The sequence below is a fragment of the Solenopsis invicta genome, chromosome 1, assembly GCF_016802725.1.
Source record: "Solenopsis invicta isolate M01_SB chromosome 1, UNIL_Sinv_3.0, whole genome shotgun sequence".
Classification (NCBI taxonomy): domain Eukaryota; kingdom Metazoa; phylum Arthropoda; class Insecta; order Hymenoptera; family Formicidae; genus Solenopsis; species Solenopsis invicta.
In genome coordinates, this window is record NC_052664.1 from 28,541,284 (window position 1) to 28,562,459 (window position 21,176).

Genomic DNA, 21,176 nt, shown 5'->3' on the forward strand with positions numbered 1-21,176 from the left:
TGAACGCGTAGCGAAAGAAGTCGCGTTCCTTTACGCGAGCCAACGAGCACTCGAGATTATCAGTAATGGCTAAATCGATTAAGTTCTAAGTAGTCTCAATCAAGATAGCTTGGGATGAATTGTATACTAAAGTGTTATTTTTTTTTATTTAAAAATTATAACAAAATCTTTTATATTAAGCGCAACTGTAGAGATTCACCAACCTTGTATACTCTTCCTGCCTTCACTGGTACTACTAGCGCTACTTGTAGTCGACAAAGTAGGCGACGGATGCCTCCTTCCCCGACTGCCACCCAGCGGTACTGCAGCTGCAACTGCAACGGCTCCTGCATGTGGCTCGCAATCGACAGAAAGTTGATGCAACCGTTCTTCATCGGTGATCACTTTCATGTTTGCGAGATAGGCCTTCACCCTTCGAACCATCTGTGCTTCCTCAAACATTTTCTTCGGATTTGGTGCAGCTGTAGATTTCTTTCGTCGTTTCACCGTCGCAGTTTGGCCGCCTATAAATCGTGATAAAACAGATAAAATATTGTATTTAGAAGTAAATCCAAAGAGAGAGAGAGAGAGAGAGAGAGAGAGAGAGAGAGAGAGAAAGAGAGAGGAGAAAGAAAGAAAAACAATATAAGAAACTCACCTTGATTGCCAGTGGTCATTTGGTTCAGAGCTACCATCGCGGAACTTGGAGGTTGCCCGCCCCTTTCCAGCATAGTAAGTAAATCATAGGGTGACGAACACATGTTTGTTAATGTTCTCACTTCCTTCGCGATCATCCTGAGTTTTTCAAAATTTACTAAACTTTCCACTCTTGAATCATTACCAAGATGTATAAAGGTCAAGTCCTTCTTTACGACCGGATAAAAAGGTATCTGAAATAATCATTTAACTCGCTATAAAAATGGAAATAGATAATGCATGCTTGAATTATAAAAGTGTTATAGATAATTATAGATATAGAATTATAGATATTATAGAAATAAATAGCAAACAGTAAAGTACAAAAATAAACATTAATAGAAGATAATTTTGTTATAAAGAGATGACTCACTATTGGTGGTTGCGTTTGTTCAGACGCCACCAATTGCCGGTATTTACTCATATTGCGACTGGGATCCATTAATTCTTGTAGATCGCTGAATAATCTTTGATATTTAGTTGGCAGTTTTTCCCACGAAGCTCTTAATCTCGATACCGAACCATGACCCAAACCGGATACGATCGCAAACATGGAATTGAAGTTTTTGCACTCCTTGCATTGGCCTACGCAGAAAAATATTGTTGATGTAAAGTAAATAAGAGGTAAAATAAAAAAAAAAGATTCCAAATACTTACGCGCTATTTTAATAAATTGCTTTATAATCTTACTGCGCCGTACGAGATTATGTTCGGAACAAACTTCTGTTACGACCCAGAACATTTCTCTGTTGACTAGTTCTGCAAACTGACTGAGCATAGGCACACCGTACCTACTTTTCAATTCAAATAAATCATCCACGTACTCTGTGGATTCGATTTGTCTGCAATAAAAAATAAGCTTATTATTACAAAACATGTAATCAAGTAGAAATTATAGATTCAATCTGTATTAAGCAGACTTAAACATTTCATGAAATATCGAATTACCTGAATATACTAAAGTCTTGTAGAGTCAGTTGTATTGCTACTTCCACAGCATTCAATTGCAAAAAATGTACTTGGGACTCTCGAATGAGTTCTGGGGCTTGATCGTCAGCTACTAAAGTTTCGGAAATCCCGTTAGTTTTCAAATAGTATCGAGAGCTTAATCCGATTCGTTCTGCAAGATTCTGCAACTGATCCGGCAATCTACGCTGTTTGATCATGCCACCTTCGCCGACGCTCACTTCCGCCAAAGAAAAATTTGAACTGCTCTCTGTTATGCCAAATTCTTGAAGTGCAAGCATCACCACCTATAATAAATTGATGAATCGTTATATAAATTCACAAGTATTTTTCTTCAATTGTTAATGTCAGCAGGATAAATTTATTTACCTCATGAGCAGTCGTTTCTTTGTGAATAAGGAGATACTTGCAGGTTTGATCAGCTTTATATACTTTGAGCACATGTTCAGGATAATCGTTTGCTCTCAAATCATCGTAACAATAAAGCGACGTAAGATCTGGATTACTCTTCGAATGGTATAGATTAGTGGTAGTTTGCGTAAGCCCTGTTCCCGGTGGTGTGTGTGGTGGCGCAAGAGGGTCATCCACATGTACACCGTCGCTGTTAAAATTAACAAATATCTTACATCAGCAAAGGATCATGTACACTCAATTATTATTTGTACTACATGCTTCAATGCACTCACTTGATCGTATTCTTTGGCAGTATATTCATTTTCATAAGTGCTTTCTGTAATCGCCGTTTAGGTCCAAGAGTCATAAATCCCTTGTGCTCTTTTTTAGAATCTTTGCACGGCGACACATTGTTGTCCGGAATTAATAACGGTACTCCACCGATCATGGGATTTAAAGGATTCACAGGAGTCATGGGATCTACGTGTGTTGACAGTCTAACTCGTGGATCCGATGGAAGCCTGGGTATTTCCGGCTTATTTGTTCTACCTCGGGGTCTCGGAGAATTGTCAGGCATTTGAAGCATTTCTTTGAAAGCTATAAAACATCGTCAAATTATTTAAAATAAAAAAAAAGATTATCATTATTTCTAGTTTGTAAATTAAACTCACCAAGCAAATTAGATTTTACAGTTATACTGAGATGTGTAGAAGCTCTCAGAATATCGAGAGCTTTTGCATGATTTACGTGTTCGAAACTTTGGCCGTTCACTTCTAAAATCTGATCACCTCTTTTTAAACCGACATCTTCAGCCTTAGATCTCTTATCAACTTTTGAGATAAATATACCAAAACCTCTCTCAAATCCTCCTAAAATGCTAAAATTTAAGACTTCGTCCCTGTTTGGCCTAGCTAACGTTACGTTCCGTGTTCTCGCTTTCGCCGCACATGCAATATTTAGCAACCTGAAATTTCGATCATGAGTTAATAGTTAATTTCCTTAATGTTTTAATATATTTGTGTTTGAAAAAATAAAATAAAAAAACAGAAAATTACCTTTGTTGTCCTAACATTTTCTCTCTTTCCAAGCCAGTTTCAAATGCTTCTAAAAATTCCATCATTGCTGGATCAGTCTCAAAATCAGTAAAGTGATTATTCACCCATAAGAGTACGACGCGAGCAACGCGATCTCGCACTTGCGCTTGATCAAACCACTCCAGCAATTGACTTGCAACTAACAACGGACTATCAATGAACGTTCGATGAGTCAATAAGAAATCCTCCACATAAGTAGGATCCGTAATACTGTTTTCTTCAATGAGCTGTAACATCAAACGCTCTGGCGTTCCTCGAATCACCACGTGACCCCTTCGCGCTGCACCATCCAACGCTCCCCGCAATTCAGTCACTAGAATTACCCTTCCATTTTCTTCATGCCTCCTTGTGTTCTCTTCGCCTTGATGCTGTATTCGAAAATAATCTGCTTGTGTGACGCAAACAAATTGGCAATCGTCGCACCTGTAGATAGAAAATCCCATTTTTGCTTTTCTATATCTTTCCAGGTATCATGACTTATACAAAAGGAAGAAAAAATCACATTACGAACTTTGTTCTCATAACTCCACGATGTAACAGCCTCTCCATAGTAGGTAAGATACCAAAACTATCTCCGAGACCAAGTTGTTCAATCTCGCCATTGCTGTGTTCAATCTCAACAGCGCCGTTGATCAGCACGCTCCAACTGTCGAGTTCCTCACCGTCGTTTAAGACCACCATGCCGGCACGATCGACTACCGCGAATACCATGACAGCACACAGCGCTCTTCTGACAGCCAAAGTCATGTTTGTGAAAGCCTTCAATTGTTGCGTGAACTCTAAAAGCGTCTCTATGTCGTCCTCTGTTCTCTCAACAGGATCCTTTTCTAAACATTCTCGTACGGGATCACGCACCGTTAAACTCTAAAATATCATAAAATTAAAAATTAGAATCGCATCTAATGTATCTCTTGAAAAAACAATTAGATAAATCATAATACTTACGTCCATGCTCTCTGCCAGATCCTCCTCCTCATCGCTATCAACAATGGATTCCACAAGACCTGACAGATCCACCTCATCAGGATCCGCGTCTAACGAACTTTGTACAGATGTCATTGTGTCGGATCCACTATATGCTGAACTTGTATCACTTGAATGACTGCTCCTATTTGATTTCTGATACAGTTCCGGCCTTCCCGTAAGGCCCTGGGAGAACTACAAAAGAAACACAATTTTTCAACTTATTTATTTCTAAATTTTTTAAAAATTTATATACGTAGTTTCTGCTAGATCATGTTATGATCTACAGATCATGTATTATTGTTATAAATAAGAAATAATTTGTATCAAACTGTTTTAATCAAAATGTTTTAAAATTTCGTGAGTAGATTCCTATAAAAAAGAAAAATGTTTTTATGAGCATTAGACTGAAAATGCTTTGTTATCAAAATAATTGTATACAAATAGAATTGAAATAATAACCGAGTAATAAATCAATTTCTTTAAATGTTCATTTAAAGATTATCATCCATGAAATATCAGTTAACAATGAAGCAGACCTCTAAGTATTATTTAATGTTACTGTATTCATGTCCATTATTTTGACAAAGCATTTACAACCTTGTTCTTCTTTTATCTTCAAAAAACGCTCATGAAATTTTAAAACATGCTTAAAACTCACCCTGTATATTCAACAGATATAATGAAGCTAATAAGAAAAACAAGAATGAACAAGACTTGAAAACAAGCTGATAAAAAGATTCATCTGTCACTTACACAAGCAAGTTTATACAAGTTGTATAATATAAATCATAAAAAAAAGTACATTGACGTGAAATACAACTAGCAATAACTAAGTCAACACCTGTCTCATTTAATCTAACTCTTCTTTAGCTCTTTTCAATGTAATGAGTATGATAAACAGTTGAAATAAACATGCGCTGAATGCGCTTAATCAAAAACTGTCCAAAACGATGATCTGCAAGGAGGACCTATTAAAACGATCTGCAATGCTGTTCCTGAGCATCAGAGACAACCTGTACCTGCATAGCTCCAGATGCAAAAACAAAAACATCCTCAACGACGACGACGACGACGACGCCGCTTGCTCGCCAGCAGCGCAAAGTAGGAAATACCAGGAATGGGCGTGATTAGGAGACAGGCTCTAGTTCGCGGTTAGGTTAGGTTAGGTCACAGCGACATCACGCACGCATGCATGCATGTATACATGTACTGTGTATACTGTGCAGCTTGTACATCGAAGCACGGATGTATGCACTTCTCGCGCGCGCCCATACACGCATTCGTCATCCAAACAGGACACCTACGACGAGTGTTGTCATGTCATCGAACGAGAGACAGTCGCAGCGTACGGTCCCGCGCTCTCGAAGAAGCCGCTCGCTTCCAACAGGACACGGGCGGCCGAGAGAGGGAAAGAGAGGCAGACGAAGAGAGAGAAACAGCCAAGGCCATTTTGAGTAGATCTCCGAGAGGAGAGGCACTCACTTGATACACGCCGAACGCGTCCATCGCGTCAGCGGAACCCACGATCCTCGTCGTTGCTATTCTCTCGTCTTCTCCCGTTGGCGGAGACACGATCACGACTGAGTCGACGAATCGTCCGCGGCCACGGGATGCGTCCGCATTTTCCTACGCGGTCTTATCCACCTCGTTCGCGACGAGAACGTTTCTCTCTCACTGGCGTGCCGCAACGCGAATAGAAGCGGACGCGACTCGCGGACTCGCGGACTCGCGACGCGACGCGCCGCGGCGTGACCCTCCTTGTATGGCTTAGCACGAAACTCGTGATGCGTCCGACCGTCCGTCAGTCCCCGTCCGTCCGTCTGTTGTCGCCGTCGTCGCGGCCAGTCGTACTCGTCAGCTCAGCGGACGTAGGATCGTGCCTCGTCTCGTCCCACCGCCACCCGCACCGCTCACCGCGTCGCGCCGTGTACGCTCATCGCGTCGCGCCGTGCCGCTGGCATTCCCTTCGCCAGCGGATCGCAGCGTAGTCACGTGATCCGCCGCGCCGTGAACGGCTCCTCAGGTCCGTGTCAACGGGGGGGGCGCGCCACGCCGGCTGCGGGGGATGGAGGGGATGCCGGGCCACCTGTAGCTTCCACGTGCGACTACGTTTCTTTTTTCTTTTTTTTTCTTTTGCGGATCTTTGATGTGAATCTCTGGGATCACTTTTTGATCATGAATATGCAGGTGATTCCGATTACAATTGTGATCAAAGTTAGGAGATTAAACCTGATATATCGAATTGATATCGGAACTTTAGAGACTTACAATGTGTCAAAGATTCAAATTATATTTGCTTTTCCGTTGGAATTTACTATATGAAATAATTTTTTATAATACAAAAAGTTTTGTGTTTGATTGCTACGTGTGATTTTATTTTTTAATAGGTGTGCAAAGAATAAAAGGAAATATATTTCAATATTGTACAGACTCATTTAATTAATTCGTGAGATAAATCAAAAGAAACTAAAGGAAGGATCAAATAAAACGGAGTTAATATCACTATATTAAAAATTATTTGAATATCAACTGGAAATTCAATTAAATTCTGTTTCACCACATAAGGCTGGAGCGATAATTAAAGTTTAATGAAATTTCGTTATCCATATTGCATTGGGGGATTAAATTAAATTTTGTTACACCGAATACACACGCGTATCTCCGGTGTATCCAGTATCAGTATTCGTAATTTCGCAGTAGCTCGTAAACGCGGCACGGATTTGCATCTTTATAATCTCAATATTTACAGCAATATTGCAGCCGTTATATTATAAAGACGCATTCTACCTTGTTAACACAGTGTATAAAACCATTGTTTTACGGAACTGACCTCGTTATAACAGTTGCCGTACGTAAAACAGGATTTCAGACGAAAATTAAAAACAAGTGAAAATTATATAATAATAATCTGAATAAATTATTAATGCTTACAATCGAGTATATAGCTATTGTACGCTGGGAGAAAAAGGTTGAACGTAATTTACGTTACAACAGGGGGAGAAGAGAATATAAATAATGGTAACCGACTGATTTCGTGGGAGATTTACTTGATGGGATTTAGAAGCGATTTGACAATGAATAATTATGAATCATTAGTTTACCTTGCATGAAAAAAGAATAAAGGTTGTGACTCATAAAATTCTCTCCCACACTTGAACTTTTTTAATATATATGTCAAGTTGGATGTAAAAGTCATCGTAACTAGTTAAACACCAACTTGTTTTTAATTAAATAATGGAATTATTTGAGTCATATGTTTATAGGTTTGAAAATTAAAACTGCAGTTAAGGATGATGTACAATTATTTTAAAAATTATGAAAAAATTTATAGATTATTCTATATTAAATTTGAAAAATAAAAAACATTTAGCAGCGATTTTCTACCTAGATCTAAAGTTATTTCAATAAGAAATATTACGTCTTTGCCTATGCTTTAATGGAAACCTAGACAACATGGACTTCAGACGTTTAAAAGACGTTTTACAGATATTTTTGCAAAAGACGTCAATTTACGTCATTGTGTGCTTATTGTTCCAATTTTGTATGAACTATATGTCTAAGAATATGTGACATTACAGCATATGACACGAAAAGAAAAATATTGAAAATACGATAAGAAAATTCTTGGTCTTTTTTTATAAGTTCTTTAAATACTCAAGATGATTTATGTCAAGTTTCATTATAATCCTGAGTTGTTCCGTAAATAAATAAAGTTTAAATCGTAAATTCGTAAATTTAAAAGTAAATCTTGCTACGTATTATACATTTTTCAATATTTAACGCTTTTGTCGATATTTTCGACACAACTGTTGTAAAAAATGACGTTTCTGTATTGGTATTTTATTTTCTTGAAGATATCTTAGATTCAGGGCGTATTTATATGCAAAATTTTCCCTCGAAAGTATTATAAAAATAAAAAATTATAACAAATAAAAAAAATAAACTTAAAATTGTGTCGTTAAATATAAATATTGACATTATTGAATAGTTTTATATAACATTTATTTTTATACGAGCAAATATTGACACATATCCAATTCCAATCACTTTGCAGAGACTATACACGGATGATACCATCCTTAACAAAATTCCAGTTTCAAATTTCACTGATACACGATGATCAGCATTTGAAAAAGACATTCGAAATTAAAGAGAAATTTTTAATTAATTTCACAATTACTTAGAGTGTATAATAAAAATTCCATTAATAATGATAATATAATAAGACGTAACAAAAATAACTGAGATTAAAAAATACGATAAAGGTTGACACGTAATGCAGCCTTCTTCGATTTGCATACCCACGCGAATGTCAGCGGCCGATACAACGTCATAAGAATATTGCAAAACACGCTCGAGAAGCTGATCGAGAAAGAACGCGCCGATGCTCCCGCAATTAATATTCATCAGCCTTCGCGATTACTTAATCGCCATGCGGAACAATAAGCACACAATGACGTAAATTGACGCCAATAACGACACCTGAATTGATCTTAAGAGCTACAGGCCTCTCTATAGAAAGTCACTGCTGAACGATCGTGTGAAATGTGCTTAAGGAGTCGACGGACGGTCGAGCGAGTTGCAAAGGAGCGAAAGAGAAAGAGAATAAAACGAAACGAGAAAGGGAGAGACGGAGAAAAAGAAGGAGATGAGGCAGGCGGATGAGAGGATAGAGAAGCGCCGCTGCTGGCTCGCTCAAAGCATCCATCCAGCAACGGATAGTAACCGGCTCAAAGGCCACTGTCCGACCCGACGGATGATTTATACGACCCGTTATGTCGTTCGTGTCCGTGTATCTCACTTTTCCTTTTGTCCCGCGCCACACACTACTTTCCAAATTGCTTCTCCCATTCAACTTCTTGCCCGCCGGAAGGGCGGTTCTGCAGGTACTCGGTCGCACGCGCTCAGACGCCAGAGATCGACGAAACCCTGATTACCAAAATCATTCGTGAACCTCTTGTGATCATTTACGTGGAAACGAACCGACTAGTTTTTTTTCATTCGGCACTGATTTTAATGAAAATAATTTTTTAAAATTATTGCATACATTTTATAGAATTTTTTATAGGTATCTAATCACAGCAATTATGCGAATAATTTTAGTTGAACTTTGAAAAGGCACATAAAATCATATAGAAATATCAACACGAAGATCCAGCTATGACCGAATAAGGTTCTTCTTTAATTTTAGTCGAATTTTAGTTGACATATGTCCCCTAACTGAATATCAGATAGAAACGAAAAAATGCGTTTTCATCAAGCTCTGCGGAACCAGATGGAATAATAGTTCATGAAAAAGAAGCCACACACAACCGTGAATGCTCGAGAAGAGTGATTTATTCAGCCAACGAGATTTCCTTGAAATACAAGAATGGTTTCCTCGTATCCGAATTTCGATGCAAGGTTGAAACAACGCTTACTAGACGTTATTTGCTCATATGAGTGAAAGAAAAAATATTGAAAAGTAAAGACTGCAAGATAGACTTAAAAATTGCCATAAAAAGTAGAGAAATATTTACCGTGTCATCGAAGACCAGGTTGACCTGACGGTGGTCGGTTATAGGATGGGGATGCGGTGGTCGATGCATCCTCCCTCCGCCATGAACTTCCGGGTAGTCGATCTGCAAAAGACACATCAGTTTATAATAAACTGATAATTGAACTATAAATAAATTATGTACAGCGCGTACAATCTATTGATCTTGGTTAGCAAGCGATTATGCGCGTGTTTAATGAAGCATTTGAATAATCATCGAGGAATGGTCTATTTGCAAGCGTAACCTGATACCGCGTTTACAAACTAGGACAACATAACCGAGACAAGTGCTGTGTATGACGATATTTCAAAGATAGATGTTGCCTACGGTTTTTATTAGTCTAACGTTTCGATCTTTCTCTTGACACAAATTTGATAGCAAATCATCTATTTAAACAGTCTTTTAATTTTCATTAAACATCTTGATAGTTAAAACATAAATTAAATTACATTAAAAAATAATTAAAGATTTTAGATATTTATTTCTGCTCTCAAAATTCATCGTCTACATTTTCCTAATTATCCATTATCTATTAATATTGTTATAGTTTTATAGAAAGTTCCATCGCAAACTCAGGAAAAGGTTTTAAATGATAGCAATATTTTCAAAAAATACTGTATATTCTAAGGGTTTCTTGCGAGCATAATAGTAATGAAATCCTATCAATCAATCCTAAGATGATTACATTTTTTATATTTAATGTATCAATTTTATGTAATTACTTTCTGAATCAAGCATAGAACCGTATACTCAACTGTACAGAACCGTTGATAAAACATAAATCGCAATTTATATAAAGATAATAATAAATAATTTCTAGTATGAAGCGCCTAATATATCTCCCTACGAACGCCCGCTGATGATCTAATTTGTAGACGTTTTTCCATACAATTTAATACAATCAAATAAGACGCCTAGACAATGCTTTTGACTATATCGACATAGTTTTGCTACACACTATAAGTTTCCAGTTTTAAATGTTTATTTGACTCTCTTCCGACTAATTCTCAATTTTCCATTTAACGATAGAATGTTTTATTACATCGTGATCATGGAATTGATTCACAGGACCTTTACATCTCACTTCAACAATTATATTTAAAAAACTCTAGAGATGAAAATTAATTTAGCAACATTTAGCAACATGACCTCTTATTTGTTCGTTCTAATATACAATTTTTATACAATTGGCGCATGTTGTGAAGTTCGCATATATCTACAAATTTATTTAATGCTTTCAATTAAATAATCGCTCTGTTTCGATGAATGAAATTTCACCGAATGTTTATTTATATACAATAAAAACCATTATTTGTATTATTCGCGATTGTTAAAAACATTCATAAAATAACATTTTGAATATTTATTATAAACACTAAAAAGGGATAAATAAAGCCGAAAAATATTTGTTTCAAGTTAAAATGTTGATAATAAAATGTATACAAACATCTTGTGCTTGCTATTTAATCATTTATCTTTTTTACTAATTTGTCGAGTGCTGCAGCTACCTTATTACCAACAATACACAAATTTTAAAGTTTATCATTTTTTACGATTTTTATGCTTACTTTCAGTCAGTTATCTTCATAATCAAATTTTAAATTAAAATTAAAATTTTAAACTGTAAAAGTAAAGTCAATATAAAATTAGACTAAAGAATGGTTTCATTAATTTGAATAACATTGAATTAATTTTACGAAAAGATTCTTTTTAATTATCTAATTATTTAAAAACTATTAGTATTTAAATTCGTGCATATATACGTATATTATAAATCGTTTTTAAATAATACACATTTAGAAAAAATAAAATTTAGATAGTCTACTTTAAATATAATCTAACTTTTCTGTGACAACACAAAATGATACAAAATAGATTTTTAAGTTGTGATATTTAAGATAATAACGTTTATAATAATAACATCGGTACAATATATTTATAACATTAATCATGGATATATCTTCATCCTAATACAGATAATACGCAATCCAAAATAAATACTTAACAAATAGAAAATACAATAAATTAATTACAAGACTGTACTTAATATTGTGCACAATAATCTGCAGTATTTAATTATCCTAGATTTTACAAGATAATATGCATAGAAAATAATATAACATGATAGTAGCAGATGGTATCCATAATAAATTTAAAAGCTGAATTATGAGTGCACGATATACTCGTAGATTTATTATCTAACAACAGATGTTTAACAAATCCCATTCCATACAAATATACGTACTCTAACGTATATTTTATCTACAATTTTAATTCTAAATTAGAAAACATTATGATAGTATTACTAAACTCATCTGTTGATCTATTTCTCGAATTTCTCGATGAAAAATAATAAAAAAAGAAAAAACTAATAATTGTTTTATTAATAATAAATTCGTAAATTTATTATGAGAGAACCGTTGATATTAATTGAATATCACAGTATTATCGAAAAGTTATCATTTTAAACTTTTAATTATCAGCCAGTTACGACCCTGTCAGCTGCTTTTTACTTTTCGCGACAGTCTTTTTCGGTTGACAGGCAACAGCATTCGTTACTGAGCAACGAAAAAAAAGAGGATGAAAGAGAGACAATGAGCCGAGTGCGCTTCGGGCCGGAACTCGTAGGCCGGACTTCCGGTAGATATGCTGGTTATACGTTCCATTCACGGAACCGCTCCCTCATGACTCGATTGTTATAACGAATGTTTAGCCAATTCCGAGATGAAAGTGCAGTTTTCACAGGCGATCGATCGATCGAGCGGTACGACGTTTCTGATTCGGCATTTTGCGCGGTCACATATATCGTCACTATACAAAAAGTTCAATACAAATAGTCCGACGTATTATTCGTTATAACGTATAAAAAGTGATATAACACGTTACTTGCACATTTTTCCCGGAGGATTCAAACGTATTTATTTTTGTGCCACGTAATCCTTCAAAGAATCGCAAACTAATCCCGATGTTATGTCAACATTAACGTTCTCGTACAATAGCTGTAACCAAATAATACATTTTGCAATTATAATCCGTCCCCGTCCTCCTCTTGCTTAATAATGCTTGATTTTAAAAGCACACGTAATATTCATTATCAACAATCAAAAGCGTAACGCAATTGTAACGCAATATATAAACAAGCCATTGCAGAATATGTGCGAGTTTCTGACGTAACGAGCGAATTGTAAACAATTATCGTATATTAAGTACAAACGCAAAACAATGGCAAATTATTTAAGCAAAAGTGTTTTATGATGCGTTTAATTACACTGCATTCAGCGCATACCGCTCATTCGTCAACAACAACGTATTGTACGTAATTGTCATTTTTGAGTTGTTAAAAAAAAATCTAATAAAAATTTAATACACTGAAAGCATATAATACTTTTATCTTATTCAAACTGTGCAAATACAAGTTAAGTATTGGAAAACGATTAAAAAACGAGCTAAGTAAAGAAGAAACAAAGTAAATTTTTTAGTAATTAATTCTCAAATTGATGGAGAACGTATTGACTTGAACTGAAAATCAATTTAGCTTATATATTCTCCATCAATTTGAGAAATAATAAAGAATTACTTTATTTATCCTTCATTTAAGCTCGTTCCTTGACCGTTTTCCAATACTTAATTTGCTTTTAAATTATGACGTTGTTGTAAAAAAATAAACGATAAGTGTTGGAAAAATATAATGTTTTTATCAAATATTATATACTCAATCCCTCTTGATTAAAAAAATAAAAATTTATCAAATGCATAATAAGTAATGGCAAAAAGTCAAATGTCCAATTAAAGATAAAATCGATATTTTGTTACGAATAAAGTTCTTATAAGGATAAAAAAAGAGAAATATTTAAAAAAATGCATTATTCTTGTAATTCAACTGGCATCGTGTTCTTTAACAATTCCGAGAAAATAAAGGTATTACTTATTCATATGTAAGCTCAAAATTATGTAGAGCATGTAAAGAAAAAATTTTATAAATAGCTAATCATCAATTATTTATATAAATTATTAATGCAATGAATGACACACATCTTTTAGGATTACTGAAATACGGAAGAAAGTATTATTTCAAGATGTTAAAAACATTACTTGCTTCCACGTTATCCATTCTTAACGAGCGGCTAACTACGGTTAAATGAGAAATACTTTCTCAATTATACGCTCTCATTCATTCCGTTTGTCGTTCTCCTACATTGTGCGCTCAATCTCTGCGTGGGACCTTCGACCCGCGCGCGTAGGCGGCATACGTTTACATGTACGCAAACGCGTGTGGATCGAACAAGACGTACGATCGCGAGGAGATGTCAACACGGTTTGTTACGCTTTATACCTTCTCGTTATTTTTCACATCGATTTCGAGCGTTAATGACCTCGTTCGTAGACACGATCGCGCGTATCGCCCAATGCGCAAGGTTATCAAGAGGAATAAACGCCCTGAATCAAGATATCGCTGTGTAATCGAAACTTGATACGAAATAAACGACTGCTTCCGCAACGGAAGAAGATAAAACCAGCGATTAAAATCATTACAAAAGATAAAAGATCGCGCGCTCTATCCGCAGCCGGATGCTTGAAATAGAGAAAGAAAAAAACAGAAAGAAATATCTGCACTGAGAAAAAAGTTGTTAACTTGACTAAATTTTTCAACTTGATTAAATTTCTTTAAATTCAAATATTTTATCTTACGGTGAAATAGTGTAGAAATGTTTGAGCTGAAGAAATTTAATCGGGTTGAAAAATTTTTGTCAATTTAACAATATTTTTTTCTTAGTGTAGTTATTTTTATTTTATATACTTTTGTATACTTATGATAATGCTCTGTGATGTGAATATATTTTTTCAATTAAATTAAGTATTATTGTCGCTAATTTAAACGAGTATTACAATTTATGCAACGCATACGTAGAATTTGTGCAATTCAATGCGACATATATACAGCAAAAAGTTTCAGATCGATAAAATAGCTCAAGAACAAAACATTTGAGAAAAAAGTTTCATACAAAAACTGTACAGTTGAACAAATAATGATAAAATTATTTTCGAATAAAATCAATTTTTTATCGTCATTTTTCTAAATGAAATTATATAAATGTTACATAATGTGATACTTTGCATGTAAAAGTATCAAAGTTATCAAAAAATTATACAAGAGATATTTTATACTTTATTCCGCATTTTTTCGATAACTCTATCTTAATACTTTTATGTGCAGAATAATCAGAGGTAAACTATATTATATAAAAAAAATTATATAATTCCATTTAAAAAAATGTTGATGACCTTGAAAAATAAATACGATTTAAAAAATTAATTTTACTTACTATTAATTTGTTCTTATTCGGTCTGTACGACCAAATTATAATAATCTAAATTACATTAAAAGAAAATAATCAAAATGGAAAAATTATAGTAGCATAAAAATCAATGAATTATATAACGGATTCGTTTGTACAATTTAATTTTAATTTGAAACGTTCTACGAAAAGGAAAAACGCTTTTCACTAGCTATTGTCGTTACAATTATTACGCAAACGTCTTTGTTCTCAAATTAGAAAGTAATTATAACGAGCAATTATTAAAACAAACTTTCATCATATAATTTAATCGTAATGAATTGACTTTTCAAAACTTTCTGACGAGATGGGCCTCTTTTACCTCGGACGACACGATCGATAGAGTTCTCGGTGTACCAGGCCAGCTTCTGGACAACGAGCGTCCTTTCCGTTTTCTCACAACGACCCGAGGCCGTCCAGTCCTACTCGTGTGCTTCAACATCGCGAACACTCGGATATTTTAGTCGGAGAATTACTGTCTGAATTGCACACCACGTTCACGTGACTCGTTCACTGCCATCACTACGTAAATTGATCTGCGGACATCGTATTTCACACTGTGTCAACAGACCGATCAACCATGGTCTAAACAGATTCGACGTCTCACGCGATATCTACTTCCCAACGTTTTTAGCAATTTGCCGGTACATTTCCATGTTAATCACTCGCCAGACAACACTTTGCAGGAACACGTACGCGCCGCGTACAAAAATCGTGCACTGAGCTGTAAACGTCGAATAATATCTCGCATGAACGACTGTGTGGGATTTACGGGAACCAACATAAACGCCTTCATCTACCGTGGAATCGCGGCGATTCTATCGTTTCACGAGCGAGACCTTGCAAACTTTATAATCTCGAGGTCGACGTCGACGTCGACGGAATCAGCCTCCATAAAATTGTTAAGTGCAATTATATGGAGGCTTGGATTGGTGTTTCGTGTTAGATGTACGCACGCTCCCACATACGTCGCGTCTCGTGGAGAACTGAATCGTTCACGATTCTTGAAGAGGGCCAAAGACCGACCTGCTGCGGTCACGTGATTTACGCGCTCAGGAACGTAGAAAGGCTTATCGTGTGTCGCAACGTATAATTTTCCTGTCGACGCTGGAAATTTATAAAATCTCGTATGGAATTAATGGAGAATAAAAAAAATTTCATTCCAAATAACTCGAGATCGTAAAGAATTTAATTTGTTAAGCAACGAGCGTTGAAGTCTTAAGAATTAAGAAGTAAATGTGATACTCAATAAATTGAGTGTGACATAGTTGACTTTTAATACGTGTAAAAGGTAAAATTAAATAATAAAGAAAGAAATGCTCTTCTCACGAAGTGTACTTTATTATCGTATTTATGTGGAAACTCGATAAATAATAAAATTTGCTATTCTTAGTTTTTCAGACGTCAGAAATATTTCTTTACGATAATGTTGAATGCTTTATGACATTTCGTGACGTAAAAAATAAAAAAAAAAGAAATAACGTTCTTCCGGTGTTGCCTGAAGAAATAGGCATCGAATATCGTATACACGTGTTAAATGTAGAAGGCAATACCGCTTCTCCGAATAATTAAAAAAAATATATATGGGACTCTCGTGTTATTTTAAAATCGGAGACAAGCCACTTGTGAAACAAAGACGAGGAGGAGGCCTCTTGGAAAAAAATCTTGTGACTGATTTTGGGCGGGTTCCGAGCAGATTAGTCAAACTCGTGAACTTGGTGCGACAGCTGAAAAGATTCAAGAGATGCATAAAATGGTTTAATTTACATATATACGACGCTTCCTATTTGCGAAATCTCGTCATTTTGTACGGAAAGCCGTCGCGCGAAAAAGCATTATTCTTGATACGTAGACGTGTTTCTTGGCCAATTCGAGGTCGATAAAGCATTCATACATCGTTTAGCATCTCGTTGGACAATGTTGCAAAAATTATACGCGATGTCCGTGGTGCGCGAGGCCGTCCGCAAATTTTGAGGCCGCGATTCAACGATATGCATGGAAAAAAAAAAAAAAATCGAGAGGCTGAATGTCGGATGAAATATAAATTACGGCGCGTTGCACGGGCGGAGAAAGGGCGCGTTGATGAACGCGGGTGCATAAACTGTCTCCCGAGTCGTGTCCTACGAGGAGTCTGCATTACGGCGCGGCTACACACGGATGCGTCCGGCTAAAAATTTCTTTCTCTCTGCGGGACCTCCGCGAACGAGCGACGCACGATGTGGTATTCGTGCAGCGCGCGGGTCGGCGCGGCGCCTGTCTACTTTATTTTCGGTTCTTCCTGCGCTGCCAATGCACCATTGGCGTCACGCTTGATCCTAAAAACTCTAGGCGTGCATGCAAACACCAGTGGAATCCATTAAAAAGGAGACATCGCCGGCTGGTCATAGAGAGAGGCAAAAATAGCAGCGCTGCATTCCAATCGAACGGGAGGCGAAAATTTGCATAGCGCGCAGAATCGAAAAAGAAATTCCATTTCCAATGTAGGATGAAAAGATTACCAAAACAGACGAGTTATCATTCATAGCCAAGGGATGGTGATGGAAAAAAAATGATAAGATATTTTTCACCAGCGGAGGAAAAAATATTTTACAAATTGGAAAAAAATAAATATTTCCTTAAAAAAAAATACACAAAATCGTCGAACGAAACATTGCTAGATTCGAGGAATCTCAATGTGATGCGATAACGAGAAAGAGAGAGAGAGAAAGATAAAATACAGATATTTCTGCACAGAAATTGAGATGTATCGAACGGAAGCAATCTGAATTCCAATTATACAAATTGCTGAATAATTATCGTTAAAAGCTTGATCGTCATTTGCGTACGTTGCGCCTGTTAAATTCTCTCCTTCCCAGGTGCATTAAAATCTTCCAAGGTTCTTAAACACTCCAAACTCTAAAATCAATGCTCACAATTGAGGAGATATCGCAACTTTTTGTTTTGTTTTTCTTTGTTGGCACCTCACATTTTTTTCATTGATTTCTTTTTCTTATTTTGCCGGAATTATTTTTACTTTTAGAAAGGAACTTTAGAACTCTTTTCGGGATGCTTTCAGAACTATGACAAAAAATTTATTTTTTGAAAGATCAGATGCTAACTTCACAGAGGTCAAGGTTCGCTGAATAGAGACGAAAACTATCAAACCCTGTCGCGCTACCGGGAAATGCTATGGCCGATAGGACGGCTTCAAAGGGCCCCCGAAAAAATCGTTTATGGTCGACACGATGCCAAAGGAGTCTATCGGCAAGATACTGACAAACGCTATTGCCAAAGCGGATCCTTTTATGGCAGACCGAGGCGAATCGAATCAATTTTTTCTCCCTAGGTAAAAAAATAATAATAAACTAGTAATAATTCTTAAATTCTTAATCTTTACATCCTTGGCTTGAGTTTTTACATAAGTATGGTACTTCCCATTTTACCATACAATAAAAAAATATAAAAAAAGAAATTGTCCGATTCGCCCCAACATTGGGGACGAAGCGGATCGCCAATATAAAATCTAAAAAAAATAAAAATAAATAAATAAACTTTTCGAAAGAGTCCACTTGGTTTCAAACTCACAAAATTGGGACCGTGATTTGATATGAGATAAAATTTTTTCGCACACTCACGATCTCCGCACTTGTATCCTATCGACTGACCCTGAATCACACGCAATACAAAATTATTGTCTATTGTTTCCGCTGCAAAGAGAGCGTGCGGAAGTAACTAGCGTGAAACAGATCGTATGAAATAAAAAACTAATGATAACTGTCTCAAAACTTATAACGATCCGATTCGCTCTGTGACCCGATTCGCCTCGGTCTCTACCCTACCGCAATCCGCACCCTCGAAAATCTACTCGAGATTGCCACAGAGTGTTCGTCTCCTTGATTCACAATCGGCTTTTGCAAAACGCTCCGTATGCCTCTCTCCGTTAATCGCTCAATCAACCGTCACTTCGTGCTTTCGATCAATTGCTACATGTCACGTCCAAAATGATACAGACAACTTGACGATCGGCGCGTCGTCGACCACGCGAAACGAGACACGAAAAGCGACTGTGTGTGGAGTGCCACATTCGTCCGGCGTACGCGATAAGCATGCTATCTTCTTCTTCACGGATGTTCATTTTTTGTCGCGTGCACGAACACTTAATCACCAGCGCAATCGTCGCACGGGAGACAGTTCTATCAGGCGTGCAGCAGGGGAATGCAGTGTCAACCGCTCGAGGGGAGATCGTCCGAGGCAACATCGATTTATGCACCCCGCTTAAAATGGACCGGTCGTGTCATTAATTTGCCGACGTGTGTTCATTTGTCGTAATTTTTTATAAGCTATAACATCCTGCTTGTTTAGCATATCTGCTTTCATTAACGAACTACATGAGCTTCGGATAACGAAATCGTGTGTTTTATCAGATTCTTCAAGTAGACTCGAGTTTTTAGCAGAATTTTAATTAAGGAATTATTTACGTGCAAGCTGTATGTACATCGTGCTTCGTACAACGATACATAAAAATTATAATTTTTTAATTGTCAAAAGAAAAAGAATTCTGATAAAAATTCACAATGTATTGAGTAAAGAACTGACGATACTTTTGTTTGTCTACAATCAATAGACCGAATTGTTTCATCGAAATCACATTAAAAAATAATATTTAAAAAACTGTAATATTATATTCAAAACATTCAAACTAAAAAAAAATTTAATTTTTCGAGTCAAGTACGTCATTGTTGCAGCAAACGAGCGATATCTGAAATGAGATTTGTTAGTGAGAGATAAAGCACAGCACGTTCTCGGTGTCATAAAAGTAAAGAAAAAAAAAAACGAATCTCGTTATTCTTGAGTTTAGAAGGAGAAGGATACAATAAGATAAGCCGCAAAGCGGACAACGGAGAGAAACGAGATATTAAGCAATGCACCCTAACTCATACGCGATTCCTGCTTATACACGTCACCGTTATCGCGTGTTATCGTAACGATTAAGAAAACGTTTTCATAAGAGTGTAAATAGTTACCGAATTACTCTGCGCGACTACTTTGCTCACACGCGGTTCTACGTATACTCGCGCACACGTGTGTCCGGTCGTGAGGCATGAATGAGAGAAGTCTATCGTATACGGTGCATACGCACGCACGTTATGTATATACGTATCCGCTCTTCGGGGAATCGATACAGTCGATGCATCGGTGGCCGCCAGTCAAGCCGTATCATGTGTCCTACCTTCGCCCACTCGCGTCATAGAAGTCGCATGGGGCAATCGCGTTAATGTGTGAGCAATGTACCAACGGTTTCCAGCAGAGCGCAAGCCCAATCGTAACCCATAATCGGTCGAGCGTGCCGCGGTAACATTGCTTACCGGTCGTGCCTCGTCAATAGTCTCGGAACGTAGGCAGGTAAGCAGGCAACGGCGACAGGTTGCAGGTGCATCTAAGCGGTACTTGGGAAAAGAGATCTGGGTCACGTCGACACGTCGCATGCCTTCGTTGACCACGGTTTGCCTTCATCGCCTCCAAGATCACCGAACGATCTTGTGCAGCTCTTAAATGGCGCACAGACGCAACATAGGATTATAGTATCAGGAATAAGTGCACGTTGTTTCACTTGGAGTTTTAGAACTCGGCGCTGTTTAAATCACGGCATCAATAGAGACGAATGAATGGCACGGATAAGAGAGTCGACGGAAAGAATAATTTTATTCACTATCTAAAAATTTAGCTAGATACAGATAAAAAAAATTTTGTTGGACCATCAAAATAATTATGCAGGAAACCCAAGCATAATAATATTACTGCAAAAAGTTCTGACATTCTAGCAACCAACTTAAACGTTTGACACAACTTTTTTAAGGTTTAACACAAATAATACTTTCGAATCTGTATTTTAAGGAAAATCGTTCTTTCCGCACGGAAAAAACAATTTTAATACAGATTTGAAAATAACTTTATTGAATCACTGACAAATTTACATTGGACGTTTCAACTGATTGCTGGAATGTCAAAACTGTTTACAGCAGTATCAGCATGCTTGAACGTCTTACATAATTATTTCGATGGCCCAACATAAAGTAATTTTCTGATCTATAACTAGCTAAAAAAGAAACTTTTAGATACTACGGTAAAATTGTTCTTTCCGTTCGTGGATTATTCGTTTCTGAAAGCGTTACATTCATTCATACTTCCCATTTATGCGATAAACTAATTTCAACGTTTCCGGAAAATTA

The 21,176-nt window shown here is 36.5% G+C and overlaps 1 protein-coding gene across 14 annotated transcripts in view; it reads right to left on the reverse strand.

Moving 5' to 3' along the window:
• The window catches only part of LOC105203629 (rap guanine nucleotide exchange factor 2), a 140,179-nt gene that overhangs the window by 9,517 nt on the left and 109,486 nt on the right, over positions 1-21,176 (reverse strand). For 12 of the 14 annotated variants that reach the window (XM_039456586.1, XM_039456593.1, XM_039456581.1 and 9 more), the window contains 12 exons: positions 9,614-9,715; positions 4,074-4,286; positions 3,640-3,992; positions 3,090-3,551; positions 2,706-2,998; positions 2,328-2,631; positions 2,011-2,242; positions 1,624-1,928; positions 1,333-1,517; positions 1,049-1,260; positions 638-869; positions 204-503 (listed from right to left, as the gene is read on the reverse strand). In XM_039456586.1, coding sequence (XP_039312520.1) covers positions 204-503; positions 638-869; positions 1,049-1,260; positions 1,333-1,517; positions 1,624-1,928; positions 2,011-2,242; positions 2,328-2,631; positions 2,706-2,998; positions 3,090-3,551; positions 3,640-3,992; positions 4,074-4,286; positions 9,614-9,715 — 3,193 coding nt within the window. Of the gene's footprint in view, positions 1-203; positions 504-637; positions 870-1,048; positions 1,261-1,332; positions 1,518-1,623; positions 1,929-2,010; positions 2,243-2,327; positions 2,632-2,705; positions 2,999-3,089; positions 3,552-3,639; positions 3,993-4,073; positions 4,287-5,576; positions 6,031-9,613; positions 9,716-15,289; positions 16,955-21,176 lie in introns of those variants that run through there. The other 2 variants (XM_039456573.1, XM_039456606.1) reach the window with 2 other exon arrangements.